This window comes from Varroa destructor, unplaced genomic scaffold (genome assembly GCF_002443255.2).
Source record: "Varroa destructor unplaced genomic scaffold, Vdes_3.0 BEIS01000004.1, whole genome shotgun sequence".
Lineage (NCBI taxonomy): Eukaryota > Metazoa > Arthropoda > Arachnida > Mesostigmata > Varroidae > Varroa > Varroa destructor.
The window spans coordinates 16322238-16346528 of NW_019211457.1; the positions used below are offsets into that span (position 1 = coordinate 16322238).

The window sequence follows — 24291 nt, forward strand, 5'->3', positions numbered from 1 at the left end:
TTTTTTTTGGAGGGGAGGGGAGGGGAGGGGTGAACCATTTAGTGTATCCAGACAGACAGACATAGCCGCCCCCATGAAGCGCCTAAAATAATCAACAGTGAGTGTACTTTCAATTTTTTCGCGCCAGCTTTTTTTGGACGATAAAATGGATTATGATAAACAAATCTTGCGCAGTGAAATCCACATAATAAACTGAAAGAAAACATCTAACGGTGTCGTGTATTGAATGTGCCGTCATATATGCGCCCGATCGCTAAGCATAGATAGTGGCTTTAAAGTACTGTTTATTTACGACAAAAAGCACAAAGTTGACTATAAAACTTCTAGAAATACCTGGGTGTAGCCAATCTAGAAACGTTATAGATTATAGTCATGAAGCAAAGTCGACGATGAGCTAGCTGTTCGTTGCCTGGAAAAAAATTTACTTGTTCATAACCCATACCAATGTAGACCCTTTTTTACTGATTTTCGGCCTGGGTTCCCTTAGAGTTGTCAACTACGAAGCCTGAAAAGATGTCTACTAATATTCTAAGCAGTTTTTTTTTTTTTTTTTTAACAAAGCATTGATACGCAGTGTTCGGATTCGTCTTCTTGTCAACCTCGTCTCCCTCGCATTTTACTGGGCAAATGTTTTTTGTAGATATCCGGATTCAAACACACAACATCTGCATGAGTTCATGCCAGCCTCGCTACTGCTTCTGCCAGTATCTCTTGATGAATTAAACAAATCTACGAATCGCTCCTTTGGACCTTTTTCTAATAGCCTATATAGTCTTCTTAACTTGATATAGTTAATGGAGGAATCGTAGTATACTGAAATTGCTGCGAACGACAAAAATAGACAGATAGATGCATGTGCTTAAGTCAGCCCTAAGCTTCCGGGGAGTATCAAATGAATCGAACCTCAAGTCAAGGTTCTTTCAATAAGCACACGTTTTTGTTACCTTATAGCCAATCACACTAAAGAAGCTAACATTAATGAGATTGTTGATTTAATTCTTACATGACTTCATACATTTGATATACGCTGAAAATGTAATTATGTAGTTATTTACGTTTTATACTGTTTATACTATAGCAGTTACTTTGCAGAATTTCCACGGAAATTTCGTCGTTACCCACATAATACAGGACAAACTTTTTCGATCTTCCTCGAAACGTAAGTGCTCGATGCTCCCTAACTTTATTTCAAGGTGGCCATCGTTATCCTAGTATACTACGTGTAGCACAATTAATGGCTAAAAGCAAATAAATGACGAGGGCAGACAGGGGAAGATATATGCAGTAATCCGCATCTGGTCAAACTGTCCCTTTCTGTTTATATGATCCATTGAACTTTTTTGCAGCAGCGTCTATAGGACCCGAAACCGCGCAGGCCCCCATCGCTTATTAAAAAACGATCGACAAATCTCTGCAAGCTGGTCCCGGCGTCACGGTACCAAGCCTCCCCAGTCCACCAATTGACTCGAAACAAACGTTGAAACCAGCAAATTATCCAACACATTGATGCTAGTCAACGAAAACTAGTGGATCTGAGCGGGGGGAGCAGCGTCTCTGCGTTCCTTCTTCACGAAGCCAAGGCTATGTATCACGTACTAATACACCTTTTGTACGTGAAATAGACATTACACGAACATGCCATGCGTTGAATTGACCGCGGCGCAGTCAACAGCCGAAATCATCTTGACGCATGAAAGTCGCCCGTATGGCGGTGCCTAATGGGTCGATTTTTGGGGCTGCATGAAGAGATCATGCAGGTTTTTGGCAGAACGGACGCCCCGGTTTGTGGGATATGTAAGAATGGGGTGTGAGTGATTAAAAACGATAAAGGTTTCTTTTTCGTGCTGAATATACATAATAAAATTCTAATCATCTATTAAATGTGACGACTATAAGCTAATATGGTATCATTAAAATATTGATTGTTGCGGGGGAAAAAAAACGTTCTCTAGTTAGCTTTTCGCAACGAAAAAAATACGAAGTCAAAACTGAATGGGGCGATCCTGCTGCTTTTCCTGGGTCTTCATTTCGGGTTTCCATTTAGGTCGGTTACTTTTTCATGTGAGAGTTCATTTTACAAAGCAACGAACCTTCGAGATGTGACAGATTTGATTAATCCAAGGCATTTCGCTTCATGAAGTCCAAGACGAAAATAGAACTGCAAGTTGGGAGATATCCAATAAATATCACTCGAATGCAGTGAGCTCCATTGAGGTCGTTTATAGACGTGTGGTACAATATCTGCGGAATAGTTTCTTATAACGTCCTCAGCGTAGGCACCGAATGACTTAATTCGGTTGGATTTTTTTTTTTACTATTTTTGTTTCATCAAACGCTAGTCTTAAAATCGTTTCACGTATTGAATCCCGTAAATAGGCCAACGCGATTCTGGATCTATTTGCGTTGATGGCCAAACGACGCAATTTTCTTTAAATTTGGCCCACTATGCTTAACAGCAGTAAGAGTAACGAAAAAAGCCTTTGTACGCAGTCGATTTCATGTGCCTATGAGAAGATAAATGTTCCACAGGTTCTGGGCCCACTTGAAATTTCAAAGCAGGTGCAGTCCCACACTCACTATCACCACCACGCAAAATGCAGGACGATCCTGATAACTGTCCTATGAGAACCTTCGAATCAAAATCTTTTCTTTTTGCTGAAACCTAGTTAAACTTAATCGGCATCTAAAGTAGACAATAATTTTCGACAGTAGCAATTTGCCGTCTCATCGTTGTAGTTTCAGGCTCCTGCGCGCCCCCTGCGTTGAGATCTTGTCATCTATGCTTCCCCCTTCTTCGTCTTAATAGCGTTGCGCCTCCTCTAGCTTGCTTTAGTCTGATTGTCGACGACTCAGTACCACACCGACCGCAATAAGTTCTTGAGCGTTTACTAGAGTTTTGCCGTCGTAGTTTGTTCGTGTTCTTTTTCGCTCGTGTCGATTACATCCGAAACGGAATCTGCGGGCAGCGGGTGGCACTTTTCTGGCAGAGGCTTTCGGGCGTGTTGGCCTAGCAGTCGGCCGGTTGTTCGATCTGTCGTTAAAAATGGCTGACTAACGATAGAAGATTGTGTTTTGAGGTTTTAGATATTCTCACCGACCTGTTTTTCTTCGCTATTCAAGCGGTGCGGGTTAGCCGTTGGGTCGATGTCATCTGAGTTCTAGTGCAGGCCGCAGGCCTGACACTGGATAACATGCTTCGGTTACGGAACCGCTATAGGCCACGACAGGTTCACAGCTGCGGCGGACCTAATGCAGCTCCGTACGAGAGGACGACAGACAATGACCAAAAAGAGTATTTGTTTGCATAGGTGTAGCAGAAACGAACACTCGCTTGCCGAACTTGGATGAAATTATCGATAATTTGATGAAGGAAAGTCACAGTGGACACCTTTCTTCGGTGAATTTGAATAAATTACACTTCGTTTGGACCACCCAACTTTTTGTAATTATACAATGCACATTTAAAACAGGAAAAAAATATCTAGCGTTGATCCAACCCATTTTCTGGAGACTCATGGCTTAGATTCTACTTGCCTGGAATTAATTGAAGATATTAGATAACCCCAATTTGATCCATGGTACAAAGCATTAGGAACACGTTTAGGATTCTTTTTCGTTACCGACTATCATCAAAACTTATCAGTATTAATAATAATCAGGAGGCTGCCTTTAATTATGAATTGCATCTGTGCGCTAAAAAAGTGATAAAAGTAGAAATAATCGTCTGTTATCGTTTCCAACTTCGTGAGCTTTTGGGCGGGAAACTTTATATTATATGAAATAAACTTTAACATCTTTCTGAGCCTTTAGCTCTATATCAATCTGAGATGAGAGAAATAGTTTACATCGAAGAAGTACAACCTCATAAGCCTTTTAGCAGATAGCATTGTGTATTGCGTAAGCTCGTATTTTTGTTCGTTATTATGGTACGAACTATTTTGCTTTAGGACTCTCCTGTAAATTTTTCCTGTAAAAAAGAGAAATAGACGTCTTTCTTAAATTAGGCATTTAATACATCCTTTGAAACCGAAAGTCAGATACCTTCATATATATTCATGTCCTTTTTTCGAAAATAGAACGACAAACCTATTCTTACCATCCCACTAGTAATAATGATACAAAAAATCAACAAATTTTCCGTTTGTTCTTGAAGTTTATTTCAAATCATCCTGTATATTGAAAGATATGTATTCAACACGAAAGCCTTTCAAATATAGGTATTGTGCGCATATATCTCTGTTTGTAATTTTTTAACTTTTTTTCCCAATTATCGTATTTATCAACTGCGGATATCAATCTCATAATCAAATCTGCCATACAGGAAAAGTTATTTCGCCAAGTTCTACTTTAGTGCACCGTTGGTCTTGACAGACATATGGCAACTGAAACTGTCCTAATTTCATCGCGCAATCATCAGGACACTTGGTCACGACAGATTCTTAACTTTCTCCGCTTCATTGTTGTTTTCGAGCGAATCTTAAATCTGTACACCTTTATATTTGTTCGAGATTTCTACCCGATTCTCCTACTTTTCATGTACCTACGGGTTTTTGATTTTCTGCTACGGCCACTATTGTTTCCATCTATTGGACTGGCACGACGGCCTGGAGCAGGGAGAGGCTAAGCAGCGCTTCCTACCTGTTGCGTCACAGTTCGCGATCCAGCGCCTTCACCGCCGTTTGCTGATGGCGTATTTTCTGAGTCGGCGTTGTCTCGGACAACAAGTCGACGAACTAACGTGACGGTCTTCAACCGCTCAAGAGGATCCATGAACGCTGGTAAAAGGTGACCGGCCACCAGATAAACGAATCGACGCTGAGGATTTTGAGCCTCGTAAATTGGCCTAGCTAACAGGCAAGTCTGGGTCGTACAATTGCTTAGCTGGCCGCGTTTGAAAAGTGGGTAATATCCCACCTAGTCGACCCGTCATTCCTCGGTACTCCAAGCCGCCTCATTTACCAAGAAAATGAAGTGTGATTTTCGCATCCGGCTATGACAGACAGCCAGCCAGAAAGGCAACAGCCAGGCTAGATAGCAAATGAATAAAGGACACTTATTCTTTTTAACGGAACTGACTGACGGATCAGCGACATTTGCGACCAACTGCGAACGGCGTCGACTTTTCAAGTGGCACCAACTCGATGTTCACGGTGGGCCTTACGATGATGGGAGAACGATACTCGACAGACATCGCAAAACTATGCTATAATCTACTATGTATATAAATAATATATATATATATATATAATAGTTAACATTTGATATTGAACAACGGTACATTTTTAGGCAAAGTCGAGCCTTATATAGATCGTAATGCTAAAACTGAAGGCAGATTATTAAAATGCATGAAGTTTGCTTGAAGTACATCTATCCAAAGACGAGCAGTGTAACGACCATAATTAGCTTGCGACAACAATCTGTGAGTGAGCATTTTTTTACGATATGTTTACATTTTTACAAAAAATTACACCGCTTTTTTACTCTAAGACTTAACTCTAATATCAATTTATTTTTAGTTTAAATTTACTTTTCTCTTTTTTGAAAAAAATAGATAAACAATAGATTTACGTTTGGTAGTTAATCAAAGTACGCTAAAAAAAACTATCATATATATGGTGAGTATTAATATTTGTTAAAATAAAATTGTAAAAATATGATTTCCATGTACCTCAGTGTGCTTAGTAATGTGAAGGTACGTGCACTTCGTGACAAAAAAGATTGTCTTTTCTTCAAATCCTTTCCAAAATAGGAATAAGTTTAAGTAAGGTGAATAGTTTGTATTCTGGATATGGGTAAACAAAGGTCGAAAAGTAGAAACGTGAAAATATACAGATATATAATGAATACCTAATAGAGAATAATAAATAAGAAGGAACGTAATGAGTTCAATATTAGGAGGTCAACGGACAATTAATAACTTGTAAACAGCAATAAGTGAGCGAGCAAGCACTGGATAAACTTAACACAGAATGGGACAAAACTGAAATCGATGTGTTCAACCCAGCACGCTCCAACAGTTTTTTCCTTTCGGCTTGCTAATTTCAGGCACCCGACGTCCTGAGCGTCAAACGTAAGCCGGCGCTCGGCATGAACCTACGCACGAGGTGCGTCAACCAGCTGCAATGGTATGAACCGCGGGGGTATGTCGAAAAAGAAACGCAAACAGAGCCTTCAGCTGGTCCATCACAAGCCTTCCTCACCGAATCGAGCACTTCTTCGACCTGTTCACTCATTGACTTGACAATATATAGTGGTTCAACGCTAGCCGGCAACAAATCGACCGTTGGAACTTCGCTGTCTGTCGGTGTTCGTATTAATACAGGGTATCGACATCGACACCCTCACAGGCACCAGCAGAGATCGTGGAAGAGTACTACATTACGGAAACGTCAAACGCAGCAGCAGCAGCAACAAAAACGACAATTACAATTGAGATACCAGCGCGCATCGTTGTTGTTGTCACTAATTTTCTCAGCTTAAGCTACGATGCAGTAATATTTCGAGAAAAATTGTGGGTTAAAGCGAGTAAATTTTCTCACTTCTATTCAACGTTATGCATAGAAGACACCGCGCAACCCGGTTCGAGGTTTGCCGAACAGAATCTAACATTTTCAGATAGATAAATACAGCGGCAGCAGACAAACTCGTCTTTCCTTCGATAAGAACTTTGCTTTCTATCAGAAGAAGACACGTAACGTCCCGCCTTTTCGCTTCTGCTAAAACGACTAATTCGCTTTGTTACTGAGGTCGCACTGGATTCGCCACCCAACCGGAGAAGCCGGCCATTTCGAGACCAACACGAGCCAGCAGATTACGACAGCGAACGAAGCAGGCCAGATTGGAGCGATAATCCTATCAGTTTGCAAGTCACTGCTGCACACCCGGGGGCTTGACCAGCATTCGAAGAGGTACACAACCCCCCACCACCCCCCCACCCTTCATTTACTGATGCCGCACAGCCTCTCCGCATGGGACTCGCGTTTTTACGAGCCAGTCATCAACGAGCTACAGCTTGCTACCTACGCCTTTCATTAACAGAACAACAATTATCACATAATCAGCACAACAAGCCACCGAGAAACGAGCGAGGCAGCTACCGATACACCAGCACAGCCGAGAACTGTCAGCAGTAGAAGCAAGCTTAATGTCGCGCATAGATGTGCCTACATCAAACTTGCGCTCACCCGAAGCACCTTGACGCATGGACGAACAACAGTGAAGAGAGGAGTGGAATTTGCGCGCGCGCGCGCGGGCGGGCGGGCGGCCTGATCCCGTCGGAGCACCGCGACCGTCTGACCCTAGTGATCCGCGTTGGCGTGTTCTCTTTCGGCGTTAGCCATTGCTTCGACATCGACCTGCCGCTGCTAAGTTCAACGGCGGCCACCGGGCGTGAATCTGCCCCGCTGTGAGTGTACCCCGTTCATCGGCAGCGACTACCCTCTCCACTGCGCGGCGGAGCGACATAGCCGACTGGAAAGGGACTCGGGAAAGGAGGAGCCATTGAGCCCTTTCCTGGCACAGCGGCGGCCCGCGCTGGCGGATCGGCGCTGCCGCTGGCAGAAACGGCCGTCCGGGTACACTTCACATAGCCAGTCTGCGCTCGAGACGTGCGGTCACAGACAGCGACCGCACTCGCGAGGACATCGAGTCGCAAAGCAAAGCAAAGCAACGCAACGCAGCGCGGCGAAGTCGACGAGGTAACAACCGAGTTGTTGTTACCACCGGCAACAGCGACAGCACCAGCAAGCCAATACAAGCCAGCTGACACGACGAACTGCGTTGTCAAGTAGAAGTTGTAAGACACCTCGCCAGCTTGACATAACGTAACGCGGCGTAAACCCGAAACAACAGCAGCAGCAGCAGCAGCAAGAACCGTCTGCCAACAACGTCAACACCTGCTTCTACATCTGTATGTGTATGTGTGTATGTGAGAGTGAGTGAAGCTGAACACCAACAATAGCGGCAATAACTGAAGATCACAATACGTCGCAAACAGTGGCGCCTGTATCGTCTGACATACAAATGCATAGTTGCTTCGGTCAAATCGCGGATGCACTGATACGTCTTACTATCATCATCATTATCATCGCTGCGACTATTGCTTTAAGTAGTGCATCGTAATAATAATACTTATTATAATCAACTCTAAGAAGATAATTAACATTCGTTTCCTAGGTTACGAAAGCAAGTGTAATGCTCTACGCAAGTATACCCCAATTTGTCTGTTAAAGGAAACGAAATCAATGAGACTGACCAGCGATCGTTGACCTGTTAATCAAGTCTGTTATCGGCAGTCAGCAACACGTCATCATGATTCTAGCAACAAGTTACTATACCGAAGTCGGCGGCAGCAGAATTCAAATGAGTCGATATTGACACAATACCCCTTCCTCGCCCGCCCCCCAACCCCCCCTCCCCCACCCCCCGATTGATGATAGCACCGCTACCGATTTCGGCTGGTCAGATGTTTTCGAACCAAGCCCAGCGTAACTATCACTCAACGCGACGATAATTAATCGATATTCTAACCCGTTTCTGAATCAGCGCATTTTCTGTAACGACAAAGCATCTACCGTGGACGAAGTAGAAGTGGCCCAAAGAGTCAGAGCAACAATAGTAGTAATCGACAATAATTTTGTCATCAATTTCCATCGAATCAATCTTGCGGGTCACCAGATGCCAGACTACCAACAACGCGAAGTATTTTATGAAGGCTTTCGTAGAAAAGTATTAAGGTGAAGTGACGGGCTTCCCCATAGGCCAACGACGTCCACTGCGGAAACTGGCAGAAGCGTTAAGAGCATCGCGTCTAGCACTAATAATAATGGTAATGTGTGATGTTCGATTCAATCATTCTGTGATGAGCGTCATATTGTAACAGCGGCCTAGAAAGAACGGACAATGTTATAAAGGCCATCGGTGTGCGACACTGCTAGGAGTGAACGTCTCCATGAGTTCTACTCTCGTTCCTTCTAGCTATAGTACGTGTATCAACTGAATCGGGCGGGAAACAAGACGAGAACTGCTGGCGTGTGAATTATTATGTGCCGGAAAAAAGTGGGTCGTCACAAATGTATAAGTAGTCTTTAGAAAGAGCGTGCGTATTGAGAGAACTCTGATCGTGGTGATGGTTTTAGTGCTGATGTCGATGATCGGAGGGGTGTTAGTTGTGCCCGTGAAATGCAAGCAGTGACCGTAAGGAGGTGTTATGCAGCAAATGTACACTTGTGCGAACAACGTCGTTGTCAGCGAGAATCGACGGCAGGAGAGAGTGGCGAAGAAGTGCGTGATTGCGCATCGTGATAATTATCCGCTAATTTTATCAGCAAAAAACAAACTGAACGCATCAACAAAAAGAGCCACTGGAACTAACCTTAACTAATTATCCGAAATGAAAAGCGGCACCGACTAGCCTGCAAGGCCATTTTCCAGCGTCGGCTTCCTCATTACAATTACCACTACATCAGAATCCGCTTAACGCCAGCGTACGGGCACGCACCGCTATCGAGCAGCCTATTCGCCCGTCTCTAAACAAACCAGCTAAGCCGGAAATAAGCACAATTTAGCTGGTGAAAATCTGCCTTTTAAACCCCTGCAGGGGCAGACTTCGCCTTTATACCCAACGACAAATTTGTGTAACTGCGCTGGTTCCGCATGCATACATCTAGCTGGTGGACTTTAACGACGTCGCTTCCGACATTGAGCAGAATCCGTGTGCGTCGCCAGAAGATAACGACAACGAAAACGCACCAGGGGAAAAAGAAGGATACGGTGGTCGACGAATCGCTGCCGCTAGTAGTAATAATCATCATAATCATAATAACAAGTGAACGTTGTAAAGTAAAAAGTGCCGAACACGCGTCAATCGCGCTGTTCAAGATGACGCTTACGAATGCGATGCCCCAGCAAAACCATCGGCGGCATCGCTGACAGCCGCAGGCTTTTTGCGGCTCCAGGGAGTAGGCCCGAGGAGCTGGAAGGACCGGGAACACGGAGATCTGTGGCCAGTCGACGAAGCGGACCGCAGTGGGGACGGCCGACGAAGGTGTTCGTGCCGTGGCTCGAAGGATAAACACACAATAAAGTCCGCTTTTAACTAGTACTAAACTAACAACTAGTACTGGTGGTAATGAAAATAGCATAGGTTTCTATCGTTATTACAACCGCAGTCTTAAAAGCTACCCTGTTTACTCCGGTCGACGCCCGTCGTCACGAACGCAGCCAGACAGATGAGAATGGAAATGGAGATTCAGGGCGATTCCCGGCAAGCGCTGCAAGTCCAATCTACCTCGACACCGGGGGCCGTGTCCGCTACAAGTGGATCCGTCGTCGGATCAGCTAATGGATCGGCTAACGAACGGTTGAACGAAACGGCCGCTGCAGCGGCCGCCTTCGCGATGGCGCACGCACTTCAACAACAGGCCCAACTCGCCCAACAGGTTCAACAGGCCCAACGTGAAGCGTTCGCTGCAGCGGCGGCGGCGGCCGCAGCCGCTGCTGCTGCCCACGACAAGAATCAGAAACGCCGCAAACAGAGTAAACCTGTACGTGTCCTAGGGCAGCCAGCGACTGAGGCAGGGAGTGCCGGACAACCTGGCGGCGGAAGCGGCGCTGGGGGCGCAAGCGATGAAACGACATCTGGAGGTGGAGCTGACCTGTCCACTTGTGCAACAATTGACGACGACAGCAGATCGTCAGAAGCATCGAGTCGTCTATCAGCGTCGGCTATATCAATAGCCACCGTCGCAGATCTGCAAAATGCGTTGGCCATGCGAAAACGCAAACTGTCCGAGGACGATACCATGGCAGCGAGCGATGGCATGCTGGCGCCCCAGCGTAGTGCGAGCGCCGGTAGTGTCGGCGCAGGCAGCGGAGTTGGCGGTGCCACAGGCTACAACAGTATACGATGCCCCCATTGCGGCGAAACGTTTATCTCCGAGGAGGTTCTGAGGGCTCATATCGAAGAAGAGCACGTCCAGAAGCTGCTAGAAAAGCAGCTACAACAGTCGGGCGCCTACAGCAAAGGCGGGAGTAACAGTAACGGCGTGGCTAGTTCGCGACAGGAACGTGAACTGGCAGCCCTGGCGTCAATGTTCCAGGCCGCTGGCGTACCAGCTACAGGCGCTGTTGGCGGCGAACGACGCGATGTTGCGCCCCTCAGTGGGGCCGATGTCGAGAAGAGCTTTCAGTTCCCCCAGATGCCGCCGCTCGTTCCGATCTCGCAGGCGGATGGTCGGCAGCTTCAGCAGATGATGCCGCTATCCATGTTTTCTAATCCGATGGCGCAGTTCCTCTTCCCCGGCCTACCATCGGCGGTCACGTCGGTTGCTGCATCGGCAGCCAGCGCCGAACGCGTCGCAGATCGCGCAGCCCCAGGCGGCCAGGGGAGTTCGCTACCCCCGTCGACGCCCGGTGGAATGCGTATCTTTAATCCCGAGGCGTACTGTGAGCTGTGCAACAAGGAGTTCTGCAACAAGTACTTCCTCAAGACGCACAAGGCGAACAAGCACGGTATCTACTCAGTGGAGTCGCTGGTCAGCACCCCCGGCGGCTATGCTGGCCAGGGTGGTTTGCAAGGGTCGGTCCAGGGCGGCCAGGGTGGCCCCATTGCCTCGGCTCCCCTCGCTGGCCCCCAGCAGCCCACACAACAGAGCATCCTTAACCCCCAGCAGCAGCAGCAACAGCAGCAGCAGCAACAACAAGCGCAAAACCAGCACCAACAACAACAACAACAGCAGCAGCAACAACAGCAACAACAACAGCAAGTTGCAACAGCTGCACAAGTGGCTGCTGCACAACAAGCGGCACAACAACAGGGCCTCTTGCCGAGCGGCGTACAGCAGATGTTGGCAGAGCAGCAGCAGTTGCTAGCGTTGACGGCCGGCCGGCCAGGAGGTCAGCCGGGCCCTCAGCACCAACAGCAGCCAGGGATTGTCAACATGGAGTCGTTCTGCGAGATCTGCCAAAAAGAGTTCTGCAACAAGTACTTCCTTAAAAAACACAAACAGAAGATACACGGTATCATGTCCGAGCCCTCTACCCCTGGCGGAAGTGGCCCGGTAGCGGCGGCAGGCCAATCGGCGCAGGCGGCAGGGATGGGAACGGAGAAGGAGCTCATAATGGGCCAGGGGGACGCGAAGCGGGGTCCGGCAGCAGCCGCAGCAGCAGTAGCGGCAGCAGCAGCTGCGGCGGCAGCAGCAGCAGGTGGTGCTATGGCCGGCGTCGCGAGCGAGGATAAGTCCGACTTCCTGCTCCAACTCAGTGCAAAATTCTCGGCTACAGTTCCGGCGCCCACACGAACACCGCCCGCTCCGTCACCCCTCGGCGCCTCACCAATCAGCGCGCTCCTGCAAGAGGGCCTCGTCAATTCTAACGTCGCTAACAACTCGGCAACAGCTGCAGCAGCAATAGCAGCAGCGGCAGGCAGCGGGGCCAGCGGCATTAACATCCCGACAACCTGTTCCGCCTTATCCCTAACGAGTCAAGGAATAGTGACGAGTGGACATTCTGCGGCTGCGGCAGCCGCAGCTCTGCAGAGTCCGTTCACTGCGGAGAAGCTGCGAGAAATGGGCGTGATTAACCCCGAGGCGTTCTGCGAGATCTGTTGTAAGGAATTTTGCAACAAGTACTTTCTTCGCACTCACAAGGCGAACAAGCACGGCATTCCCGACCCGTTTCAGAAGCAAACGGAAAGGGCGTTACAAGAAGTGCCGGAGAACCTCACGTCGCGCGGGTCTGTTCCAGCAGGCGGGCAGCTCGTCGCTATTAGCAGCAGTGGCGGTACAATAATGACATCGGTCGCGAGCGCGGCAGCCGCCGCAGCCGCTTTTGGTGCCCTCGGCAATGACATCGAGCCGGGCATGTTGCGATCGGCGGCCGATTTCGATCTCTCTTCACGCAACGGCGAATTTGGTTGCGACGTCTGCCAAAGAAGCTTTTCAAATCAGTATCTGCTCAAAATCCACCGGTTCTACAACCATAGCATTCCGTACGTCAAGCAAGAGGAGCAAGATAAACAACTAGCCACGATCAGCAGTATAACGGGTTTAGCCAGAAGCAGCAGTGAGCTAAGTGGGATTAGCAGCGTGAACCCCACCGGGGATGGAGCCGCGTCCCCAACGAAGAAGGACCTGTCGAAGGATGAGGACGGCGAAGTTGTCATGAGGAAGCCTGCCGGGCTAGAGACCGACCCCGAGTCCGAAATGAAGACTAAAGAATCTCAAAAGGCAGATGATGAGGAGGACGACCTCGGAACCTCGTCCCCCGAAGACGCTGCAAGCCAGGATCTCCAGAAGCTGCAGAGCATGATCCGCGACCTGACCGCCACGATCGCCAACGAGAGTCGCGTCAACTGCAACGTGTGCCGGAACGAATTTGAGAACAAGTACTTCCTTCGCGCTCACATGATGAACGAGCACGGAGTCCTGCTCGGCGATGACGGCAGCACGACCGATCTCTTCGGCAACAGTACGACCGCCTATTCGAACGCCGGCGGGGGTGGCGTTGACTCCGAGGCATACTGCGACATCTGTCAAAAGGAGTTCTGGTCGAAATACTTCCTTAGGCAACACAAGCTGAATATCCACCAGATATCTGTCGACTCAACGACACCTACCCAGTCGCCGGGCGCTGGAGGAAACGGCGGCGGTGGTTCAATAACGGGCGCAAATCACTCGGGTCGCCGTGACATCAAGAGTCCACGTCAGGCACCCTCGGCCCCGGCGACACCGCACGGGCCATCAATGCCGCACGGTCCAGCAGCTGACCAGCTAAGCCAGGCCACTCAGGCGATGCAGGTAGCCCTGTTCGGGTCACAGCTAGGCGGACTCGTGCAAGGCGTCCAGGGTGGGATATCCGGCAGCAGCCTAGGATCTAGTGGCCTCGGTGGTCAGGGCGGTAACGGGACGGCGCAGCTTTCTGGAGCACAGCAGCATCACAAGCCGTCTGACAAGCCGTCTGTCCCCATACCCCAACCTCCTTCATCTACTGCCAACAGCGCCGCCGCACAGCGCAGCTTCGTTACGGGTAGAAACTACTGCAATATCTGTAACAAAGAGCTGTGCAACAAGTACTTCATGAAGACTCACATGCTCAAGATGCACGGTATCAACCTCGATGAGCAGCCGGCCGATGCGGCAAAGAACTCCATCATCGGTGGGGTCACCTGCGAGATTTGCCAGAAGGAGCTGTGTTCCAAGTACTTCCTAAAAGTACATAAGCAGAATACCCATGGCATTTACGAAGACCCCCCCAAGGAGAATTCCCTGTCAATGGTCCCTGTCTCCGATTACCTGTTCGGCGGGAGCCAGGCCGTGAGTCCCGGTGACCTGTCCTCTGTTGCCATCGCAACGGCACAGGGGCTGACCGTGGGCTTAGACCCGGCATCCCGCAATTTAAGTCAGTACACCGAGGTGTGCCCGTTGTGCGACCGACGCTTCAAGAGCATCAAATGGCTAAAGACGCACATGCTCAATGACCACAGCGATACCCTCAAGGAGAACCTGCACGTGCAGGGCATCCCGGGCTCGCGATTCCCGACAGCCTCGGCAGACACCGCCGGCGCCCTCTTGGCGCTCTTACCCCATGCGGCCGCCGCCCACGCGGGCAGCCCCGCACCCCGTATGTGCGTCGTATGTGGCCAGGCGTTCCCGGACAAGGTTGCTCTGCAGATTCACCTTATCAAGGAGCACCGAACCTCGTCCGAGGAACTGGGTCTAATGAACCTGAGCAGTCGGCCCTCTCCTTCCCGGGACACTTCGACGCCCTCCAACGACAATAGCAATGGCTCGGTGCCTACCGTCACCACTGCCACCAACACGCAAATCGGTGGAAGCATTAACATTGCTTGCAGCGTCACCGGCGGAAACGGTGGGACCATCCAGGCCCTGACACCTTTCAAACTGAGCAATGGCGCAGCCTCACCAGCGCCTGTCTGCCTTCGCAGTCCCTCAGTCACCGCCGCCCTCCAGCAGGCACTGCAGGATGGGCTGTTCAAGCGGCCGCCTACGGGTCATCACGGCGGCAACAGCGATTTGCCCCCTATGTCACCGGGCAACAAGGTGGTCTACCATTGCTCCTATTGTGTCTACTCGACACGATGGCTGTCGAATCTATATGCGCACGAAAAAAGGCATACGGGAGGAGTGAGTGAGGAAAATGTGAATGCCAATAAGAGCAAAAACAGCAGCAACAACAACAGCAGTTCAAGCACAACCAACAATAATGGCGGCTTAAACAACAGTAACTGCGGCTCCGCCCACAACAGTGAAAGTAGCGGCAGTTTTGAACGACGTTTCATATGCCGGGTTTGCCATCGCGCCTACCGCTTCAGTCAATCCCTACAGAGGCATATGCTCAGTCACCGTTCCGGCATGGTGGGAGCTGCCACGGGAGTAAAAAAGACATCCCCCGCGTCTCCAACGTCGTCGGTTATTGGTGGTTTGAAAGACGATGGAACAGCTGCCGGAACAGCTGCCGGAACCGAGGGCCAGACCGGAGGAGAGCAGCCCGAGGATTTGTCAAAATCAGCGACGCCAACGAGTCTACCCCCGCCATCGTTCGAAGGACAACCAAGTAACATCAAGCGGCATTATCGTTGTAGCCGGTGTGCTACGCGCTTCGACACCAAGGAATTGTGTGTGCAGCATATTCAGCAATCGCATTCGGGTCTACGGCGACTAGCTCAATCTTCTTTATCGGGTCTCGTACAGCAACAGCGTAAGAAATCGCATATCGCGAGCTCTAAGCCATATAAGTGCCGTATCTGCGGATTCGGCACCCGCTCGTGGAATGTCCTCAAGATACATATCACCAAACAGCACCAACATCAGGCACCCGGGTCTGGGGCCGGGACAACAGCAAGTGGAAGCCACCATCAACAGCAGCAGCAGCAACATCATCTTCAGCTAAAATCACAACATCACCTGCAGCTAATGTCCGATGGTGGTGCCAACGGCGGCATTAGCATTACAGGCCTTTTGCAAGACGTCGATCCGCTCCTGCCCGAAGTGTCATTACTGGAGCAGGGCTCCGCGATGGCCGCCGCCCTAAGCCGCACCGTCCCTCCGGTGCATACGCCTCCGCCCGGCTTCACCGGCGCCAGCCTAAACAACAACGGCCAGCAGCTGCCCATGACGTACGTGATCCCACAATCTGAACCGACTCCGTTTATCCTGCAGCCGTTCCTCATCGACCATCATCGCAATAGCAGCAACAGCAACAACAACGGCAAGAACGTGGCCCAATCAGAACTGCAATCGGCCCAGCAATCGCCAACAACTGTCGTCACAACCGAGGACAAGGACTTCAAGTTTGTACCATCACTCGTCTATTTGCCCGTCTGCAGAAAGGTATCACAGCCAATGACGGTTGCATTTACTCTGACGCCCGCTTAAAGAACACATGTCATGGCGAATCAACAAAAGCGCTTATGTTAACAGCTCTTATAGTGACGGAACAAGATGACAGGACGACGGGGGGGAGGGGAGCTATACAGGCGGCTTACTATTCCTCGCCTCTGCTATAGACGTTGTGGTTCTGGGTACCCCGCCCTCACCCCCTTGCAAAATCTGCCCGAAATAGACGATCAGCGCAACAGTGCATACCACCATGCAATTTAATGGCAATTTACTAATACAATACCGTGTGCGCGACGATCTTCGTTCGTGTTGACTCACCGAGGATGTGTTTGTGTGTATGTGTGCGAGAAAGGAACAGAAAGAAAGCGCGAATTGAGAAAAACACAAGCAGTTGATGTTTAAACTAATTCGCCGCCTTTCGTCTGCTGAACCCGCGGCCATGCTGCCTTGGCTGTCAAAAGACAAAGTGACTGATAGACCTCTGAACTCGGTTGATACCTGTACGAATACTATATAATATTATGGATCCCCCCGCCCTTCTTCTACTCGCATGGGCTGGCCATTTGCCCGATTGACCATTTGATGAGTCGGTCATCGTTGCCAATATTTCGCTACTAATTCATCGCCGCTGATGCTGCCACTGCCGCCGTGGCCCAGTCGTTCATTCGTTAGTTTGGAGCCTGTTGTTGTCGTTGATGTCCCGCGCTGCCAGCCGATCTCCGGCAACGCAGCTCGTGTTGTCTTGTCCATCCATAGCCATTATAAACAGAAACTATATGGTTACATATATATACCTCTCTTTTTGTCGATGTGCACGACTCGATTGAGCTTCACTTTTACAGCCTCCTCTCGAATTTCAAGGGGAGCAGCATATTAAAGAAATAGAGGGACAGACAGAGAGCGTTTCAAGGCCGCAAGCACGGCGCTCACGAGGGGACCTCGCCTACAAGTGGCCTCTCGGCGGCTCTGACCTCCCCGGACCCCGAAGTGATAATTGTAATATAATCGCCGGGGCGGACGGATCCACCGGGGGTGCCCGATCTCACTCAGACGACGCCGCCACAACAACAATAACAGGCAGACACGGTGCAGATAGTCCGATGCAGGGTATAACTGCAGCGACAAGCTGTGTCGAGTGGCGGCGTCTGACGGGAGCGCGAGATGTATGAAAAACAATATAATTTAACGATGAGGAAAAGATAGTGCCCGTGATGATGATGAATGGTAACAATTAGTAACAATAATAACCATCATGATGGTACAGAAACAGTAATAAAAAATTGAGCACGCACATTCGCACACTTCGTCGCGCGCGTCGCTAGTTGGCAGGGAGGGAGGCCACGGTGAAAAGAAAAAAATGATCCAGAGACGATCCGACGGAAAACTTACGGCCATCTTTACTGGATCCTCGAACCGTGCAACACCCGCAGCTTCAGGACGACATACGGTTACACCAACATAGGACCATGTGCCTGCAAGGAATAGGGCGACTGCTTTGACAAAGCAACAGCACGGCGAGATACACTATCGAAACATAGAGGCCACATCTAGAGGTCGTAATAATAATGGCAAAAAGGATTTGCGATGTATGTCTCAACAGATAGGGCTGGACAAAACCGAATGTAGAAAAAGCGCTACAGGAACAAGGAGCAATGAGCAAAGGTAGTGACGAAAACACAACTGAGAATGGAACAGTTCTTTGTGGAAAATACACACACACATACACACAGACACACACACACACCTAGAAAGTACATAAATATTATATTCACGTAATAACGACGATAATAATATATATATATATATATATATATATATATATATATATATATATATATATGTCAGTGCAATGATCTTCAGGTTACGGAGAAAGCAAACGAAGAGCAACAGACACAGAGAAAAAAAGCCAAGGAAAGAAAATACCGACTACTAATAATAGATGTGACAGCGATAGCACACAAACACATGGACAGATAAATAATAGATAGTCACAAGTCTTCAAAGAGATCCGATATACGACAGGGACAAGGGGAAAGAACATGGCAAATATTCAGACAACCGTGCCCTTTTGTAAGAAAAGACAAGTAATACAAAACACCAGAGAAACATAAAAACGGCCTGAAACGTCAATGTAGAATCTTCCTGAATCTTTTACAGCGTATCTTCTTTGCTGGTAGAGACATTCAGAAGCAAAAATCTACGTAGAAGTAGATACATTTACATCCACGCGCCCTGCTCGACTACTAGTCTGGCATGGACAAACAGAACTAGAGGGTAGTCTATACGATGTATGATAAAGCTAAACAAAAGCAACCACGGATACCTAAAGAATAGTATCGACAGGAGGACATGCGTTAAAGCCAAACAGAGCCGCCAAAACCCCCAGATATATGTCGTGGCGTGTTGAGAAGTAGTACGATTCTAGAAGGTCGCTTGATGGTGCAACACTAGAACCTTGCACGAAGAGAAATACACAGCCCCCTGATAGCCACGCGCATCTCCCAAAGTTCCTAGAAACCCCCGTGCTCGACAAGCAGGGAATTGTTCTTACGATGCACAACATGTCCAATGTGCGCTAGAGTGAATTTGGACGATAGGTTAGAATACGTAATGCCCCAAGCAACTGGACAAACAGGGAATCAAAATCGTCAAGCATTTAATACGGTAACCATTTCGATATACACAAAGAAAAGAGAACTACGACAAGCATACATTGCAGAAAGACACGAAACGCTGTTTGTAAGATGCGCACCAGACAATGATCGTAATGCCTTAATAAAAGGATTACCTAAAAGTAAGGCAGCCGCTGAGACGCAGTGCACCATAAACCTCTCCGACGCTGTTGTGATGTCGAATGCGTCAAATGCTCCCGTGTTCGGTGATCCGAGGCCGATCCGAAAGGTTGTGATTGAATGCCAACAAGTATACCTAAAATAGGTCAAACGGCTAAGGAATATGCACTCGCTAAGAGACTTGTACGCTATTGTCGTCTCACAGTAAACCAAAAAAGCTTAGACACCCCAAACTCTTCAACGTGACCCCGCCTTCTTCCTATTGGTGTCTTTTGAACGAGGTGGTGACGCGGACCTTCAACTTTGCAGAAGGACCTTCTGAGACCTCGTCAAGACGTGAGAGCACCCCACCTTTCCCTTTATTTATATATTTTGTGCGTCTAATCAAAGCGAAGTAAATAAAATTCTGTCAAACGTATAGTATAGAACACATAGTATACATTAAAGATAGACACACGTTGGCTAATTAACAGACAAACAACACGTTAAAGTGCAATAATTACTGGATGCCAGTAGCATTATAGTAACAAACAGAAACCTCAAAAAGCCATTTCAGTCGTCTCGAGTGATTGAAAGATATAGGATCAAACTCGACTTGACTGTATCAATGTACATATTCAATACACGCACGCCTGGAGATGTGCTTAAATTTAATTTATGTTAATACATAAGACTGTTGGCAGACATACAACCTTACCACGTATCGGCTGGCATTGCCCGATCGGCTTGCCAAGGTGAAAACATTAAGTTATAATTAAATCGTTGCCACTGGACTGCAATTAAGTTCGCTAGCATAACTGCAAACTTAAACTACATACGCAGAGCGATCGAAGCAGCGTATTACCAATGCTAAACGGAATCTACAATGTCTATAACAATAGTTCCCATGCCGTTTACGCATTACGCAAACACTGATACACTTCAGCGATTTCGGTTATTATCTTTGACTGCTGCTTAGAAACCACAAACTATCCATATGCGTTCGTCTATAATGATGCGTGTTTTCGTATCGAGCCTCCTTCGGCCCCTAAACTCCACCCATATGGCGACAAAATAGCTAGCAAAAAAGCAATCGATCTTGAATAAAAAAAAAAAAAGGAAAAAAAAGAAAAAAGGTAGCAAATTACGTTGTTAAGGAGCGGAAACCCTGAACAGTAAACCCCCCACTCCGAACTAGCCATGTATCATAAATATCGAGCATCTCACTATATACCGCTAACATTTGAGCTTTCGAAGTGGGAGCGCATTTATCAAAATTTTCAAATAGTTGATCACCAAAGTTCCCAGACGCTCTCGCCGACACGTGGCCTGCGTCACTGATTTGCACATGTCACCAAGTAGGCCGATGACAAACCTTCTGTGTCATCACTGATGAGGGTACATTCCATTAAGCTGCGTCCCTAGCCTTGATCTTACTCGAGTAATAATAATAATAATGGTATTCGCGGAAATAATAACTGTCCTACTCTCAGTGGGCAGCTAGTTAGCTCATTGACTATGTCAAACCTGCGAACGGTTCGTCGCCCGTGAATCAAACTGACTGATCTCAAACGACAGACGATTATGATTTGTTCGCTTGGTACGGCTCGAAAATGTTCTCTCTTCTATTTCATCTTTTGTTCCCTGTTCTGTTTTGCCTGTACTTGCTCAATAGCTCAAAATCAAATCTGTGTTCCCGCCTAAAAAGTTCAAGTCGACACCCCCCTCCGAAAATAGATGATCGATGAAGACCCGCCGCGCGTCCCCCTTCTCCCTTCGCCAGTTGAATGCTTTTGCAAAGCGCACACAGGACGATATTTACTCCTCGCAGCGAATCGTTTTGACGCTTTCAGTAGCCACTTAGACAAGACCACCTCTGATATATTATGACAGTCTCATAGCGATCAGTTTCGATGGGCGCATTTTAGGTTCGGGCAGCATCAAGACACCGTCCGTTCTCTCTTTCCGTTCTTCCTCAAGACGTTACGAGAAAAGTAGATCTATCCCCGTGTTTATCTTGTTCAAAACACACATGTATATGTACACCCGCGGTAATCGAAAAATGCCGACAGTCAATAGAAACCTCGACGACAAAATTTTCGGCTAATTGATCAACAGTAGCTCCCAGGCACCCGCGTGGCTCGCTTCGACGATCTGCACACGTTACCAGCTAAGTTCACGTCAAACTTTCTATGTCTTTACGTTTAACAAGGTCCGATCGTCATTACGAAGTTCTTGCTTGCCCCTGGCAGTGTCTAATCTGGACTCTACAACAAAGCGCACCAATAAATTTCCGATATAGTATTTTTCTTGGTCAATTTCGCTAGACTGCTTCTATCAACTAGAAATTTATCACAGGAAAAATGACGACGACAACAACAACAACAACAACAACGGCAACAACAACAACAACAACAGCAGCAGCAGCTCTACTGCTATGGGTGGACCCTTTAGACCACAGACAGCCTTTGTAAACAACGACACCACAACACATATCCCCGAAGCCCTTACCCGTTCACTAGCGTCACACTAATGTTACTGAAGGAAGATATGGGACAAAGAATAAACTGTGAAAAAAATGATCAATCGCCGATCGAAACGGGCCAACTTCATAGAAACAGATGTCTCTAGAATCGTCGAAACGTAACTTTGAACGAAAAAAAAAAACAAGCATATGATAATATGTGACTAGAAAAACATAGCGGCGTGATACAGCCACGTATGACGATTATGGCTATGCTGCGGGTAGGGAGGCAAAGAAAGAAGACGCTAATTATATGTATATAATTAAAAAAAGGGGGTGACTGCAACGCAGTATCGAACGAATGACATACCTGAAACACAATATAGCTGACAACGGAGCGAACTGATATTCCCGGTGTAAGAAAATTCACGACGATACCTTAGCTGATTATGATCGATAAAATTATATATATATATATATAGACATATTGTACATAAAGTAGCATATGTATAAGCAAATATTATAATAATTTTATTTTTTATTATATTAATAAGAATATTGTAGCAACAGTTATAAGTAACATTAATTATTAAGTATGTTAGAGAGCAACAGAATTTAGGGAAGGAAATTATCTTGACCGTATAATTCATTGTATTACGAAAGCGGCTCGCACCAAACTGTTCGATTCAGAGATGAAAAGATCACTCCACCTTTACTTTGGCACAGAAAACCGACTAACTATGTTTATACCATCTATCTGAATAGGCCAGTCATCGTAGAAAGAAGTTGTTTCTCTACAAATAGTACGAAAAGCTACTGTCGTCTCGGTGGTGACCTTTCTCTCATTCCAGGTCCAGATTTTCCGTCTCTTTGAGAACATAATGTACCCTGATGCTCACAGTCGTGCCGGTCGCTTTATTTCACTCCTCTAGTCTGTGAATTGTGGTCCAAAATACCAAATATAAGTTCCTTAAGTTAATTCATACAAACCTATGTTCTCTTTATTTTCGTTGAGTTCGTTTTGTGCGTTATATTTTATATGCTTTGTTCTTTTCAGCAGCATCAAAGTGAGTTCATTTGTGGACTAATCCATACGTTTTCAGACGGAGTTTCCTTCAGGTAAGGGAGAAAAAAGGCTGGCTTTACTTCGAAAAGCTCATTGTAAATACGTCTGGGTACAACAGCACATTTATATCAAGCCTCAGCATCGTTCGGCAGGGTTAGGTGAACTCATCTGATGAATCATGTTCTAAGTTAACAGCACGCCTAAGCATAAATTCGATTAAAACAGATCAATAAAGCGTAAAGATCAAGCGTTTTTACTTCCACTGGCTGTCCAGTGGTAACCCGAAGATGACGATGACGATGACGGTGACGGTGATACATACATGAATGGTAAACAGCAGAAGTTCACTTACCACCAAACAACCGAAACAAGATAACTGACCGTACGAAACCAGCTTTCTGGTGCCATCCAAACAACAGCTACAACCCACTAACTAAAAAAAAAAAAAGAAATCCCATCGAAATAATAACGTTCAATCCCCCTAATGCAGATTCACGCTGAAACGAAAGCCTAAGGCGAGCAAGGTTCGAGCCTACACGCATACCCGATACTGACGTGCTCACATGAACGTAGATGCAGCGTTGCATTGACAAGAAATAATTAGCTGGCAATGATCGAGCAGACGCTAGTGATTACCATAATTACACGGGCGATGTAAAATGTTGTAGATGAAGATCATGCGAAGCTTATTGTAAAAAGTGGCGACTTTCTATATCGACTTTCGATCTGTCCAAGAGCGACAGTAGACAGAACATAATATATGAAATGGATCATGCCGTGTTCGTCTGACAGGTATAATAACATCGATGCGTCGCTCTGCGGTGGCAAACCACACATACAGAGTAACAGATAAGTATATACATATATATATATTGATGATGACAATAATGATAATATAACATATTCTCTGGGTCGGACGGCCTGTCGGCATATTTATAGGTTCGTCCACTGCAATTGTATTACAAACACCTCGTACAAGATAGTCACACGGAAAAAAGTAGTACTTCACAGTCACGTTAAAAGCAAGTACATACATAGATACGCGTACAGACGGACACCCACCCAATTAATCATCAAGTCAGAGAAAGCTCCGAACACTCAAAATCCTTAGCCACCTTATCACCTGGGCTAGATCCGACAAGAGCAAGTCAAGTCGCTGGCCGTATACATAATATCCCAGAAAAAATCACATAGGTTAGGCAAGCAAGCTGAGGTATTATTGCGTAAGATGAGGGTCACGTGTTACGCTCCGGTATGCGATGGAGGGTCTATGAGAGACTTCTACCCAGCAGGAAACCGGAAGTTGCGTTGTAGTGTGCAAACGTAAGGATATTCTAGATGGAAGCCATTATTACACAGTGTATCGTATTATTAATTTGTATTATTATTAAACTGAAATACAGATGTGACCCTTAACTGTGTCGTCATCAGGGAGAGAGAAACACGCGGTTGTGGGCAAGCGATAAAGAGTTGGCAACGGAGGTTACGAGAAAGAGGAACAAGAGGCTTAGAAGAACATGAAACTAAAACTCGTTGCTACGATTAAAAATTAGGGGACGATGACGATAGAAAATGACAAGATTCAAAGTTGTCTGCTCATATCAATAATAAATCGGCGAGTACCACTAGGTT

The 24291-nt window shown here is 47.1% G+C and overlaps 1 protein-coding gene across 6 annotated transcripts in view; it reads left to right on the forward strand.

The window, feature by feature from the left end:
* Positions 1 to 24287, forward strand: part of LOC111248900 (uncharacterized) — a 154752-nt gene extending 130465 nt beyond the window's left edge. For all 6 annotated transcript variants that reach the window (XM_086986838.1, XM_086986839.1, XM_086986840.1 and 3 more), the window contains one exon: positions 6046 to 24287. In XM_086986838.1, the coding sequence (XP_086842964.1) occupies positions 10230 to 16394 (6165 nt within the window). In that variant the 5' untranslated portion in view covers positions 6046 to 10229 and the 3' untranslated portion in view covers positions 16395 to 24287. The remainder of the gene's footprint in view (positions 1 to 6045) is intronic.
* The last annotated feature ends 4 nt before the right edge of the window (positions 24288 to 24291 follow it).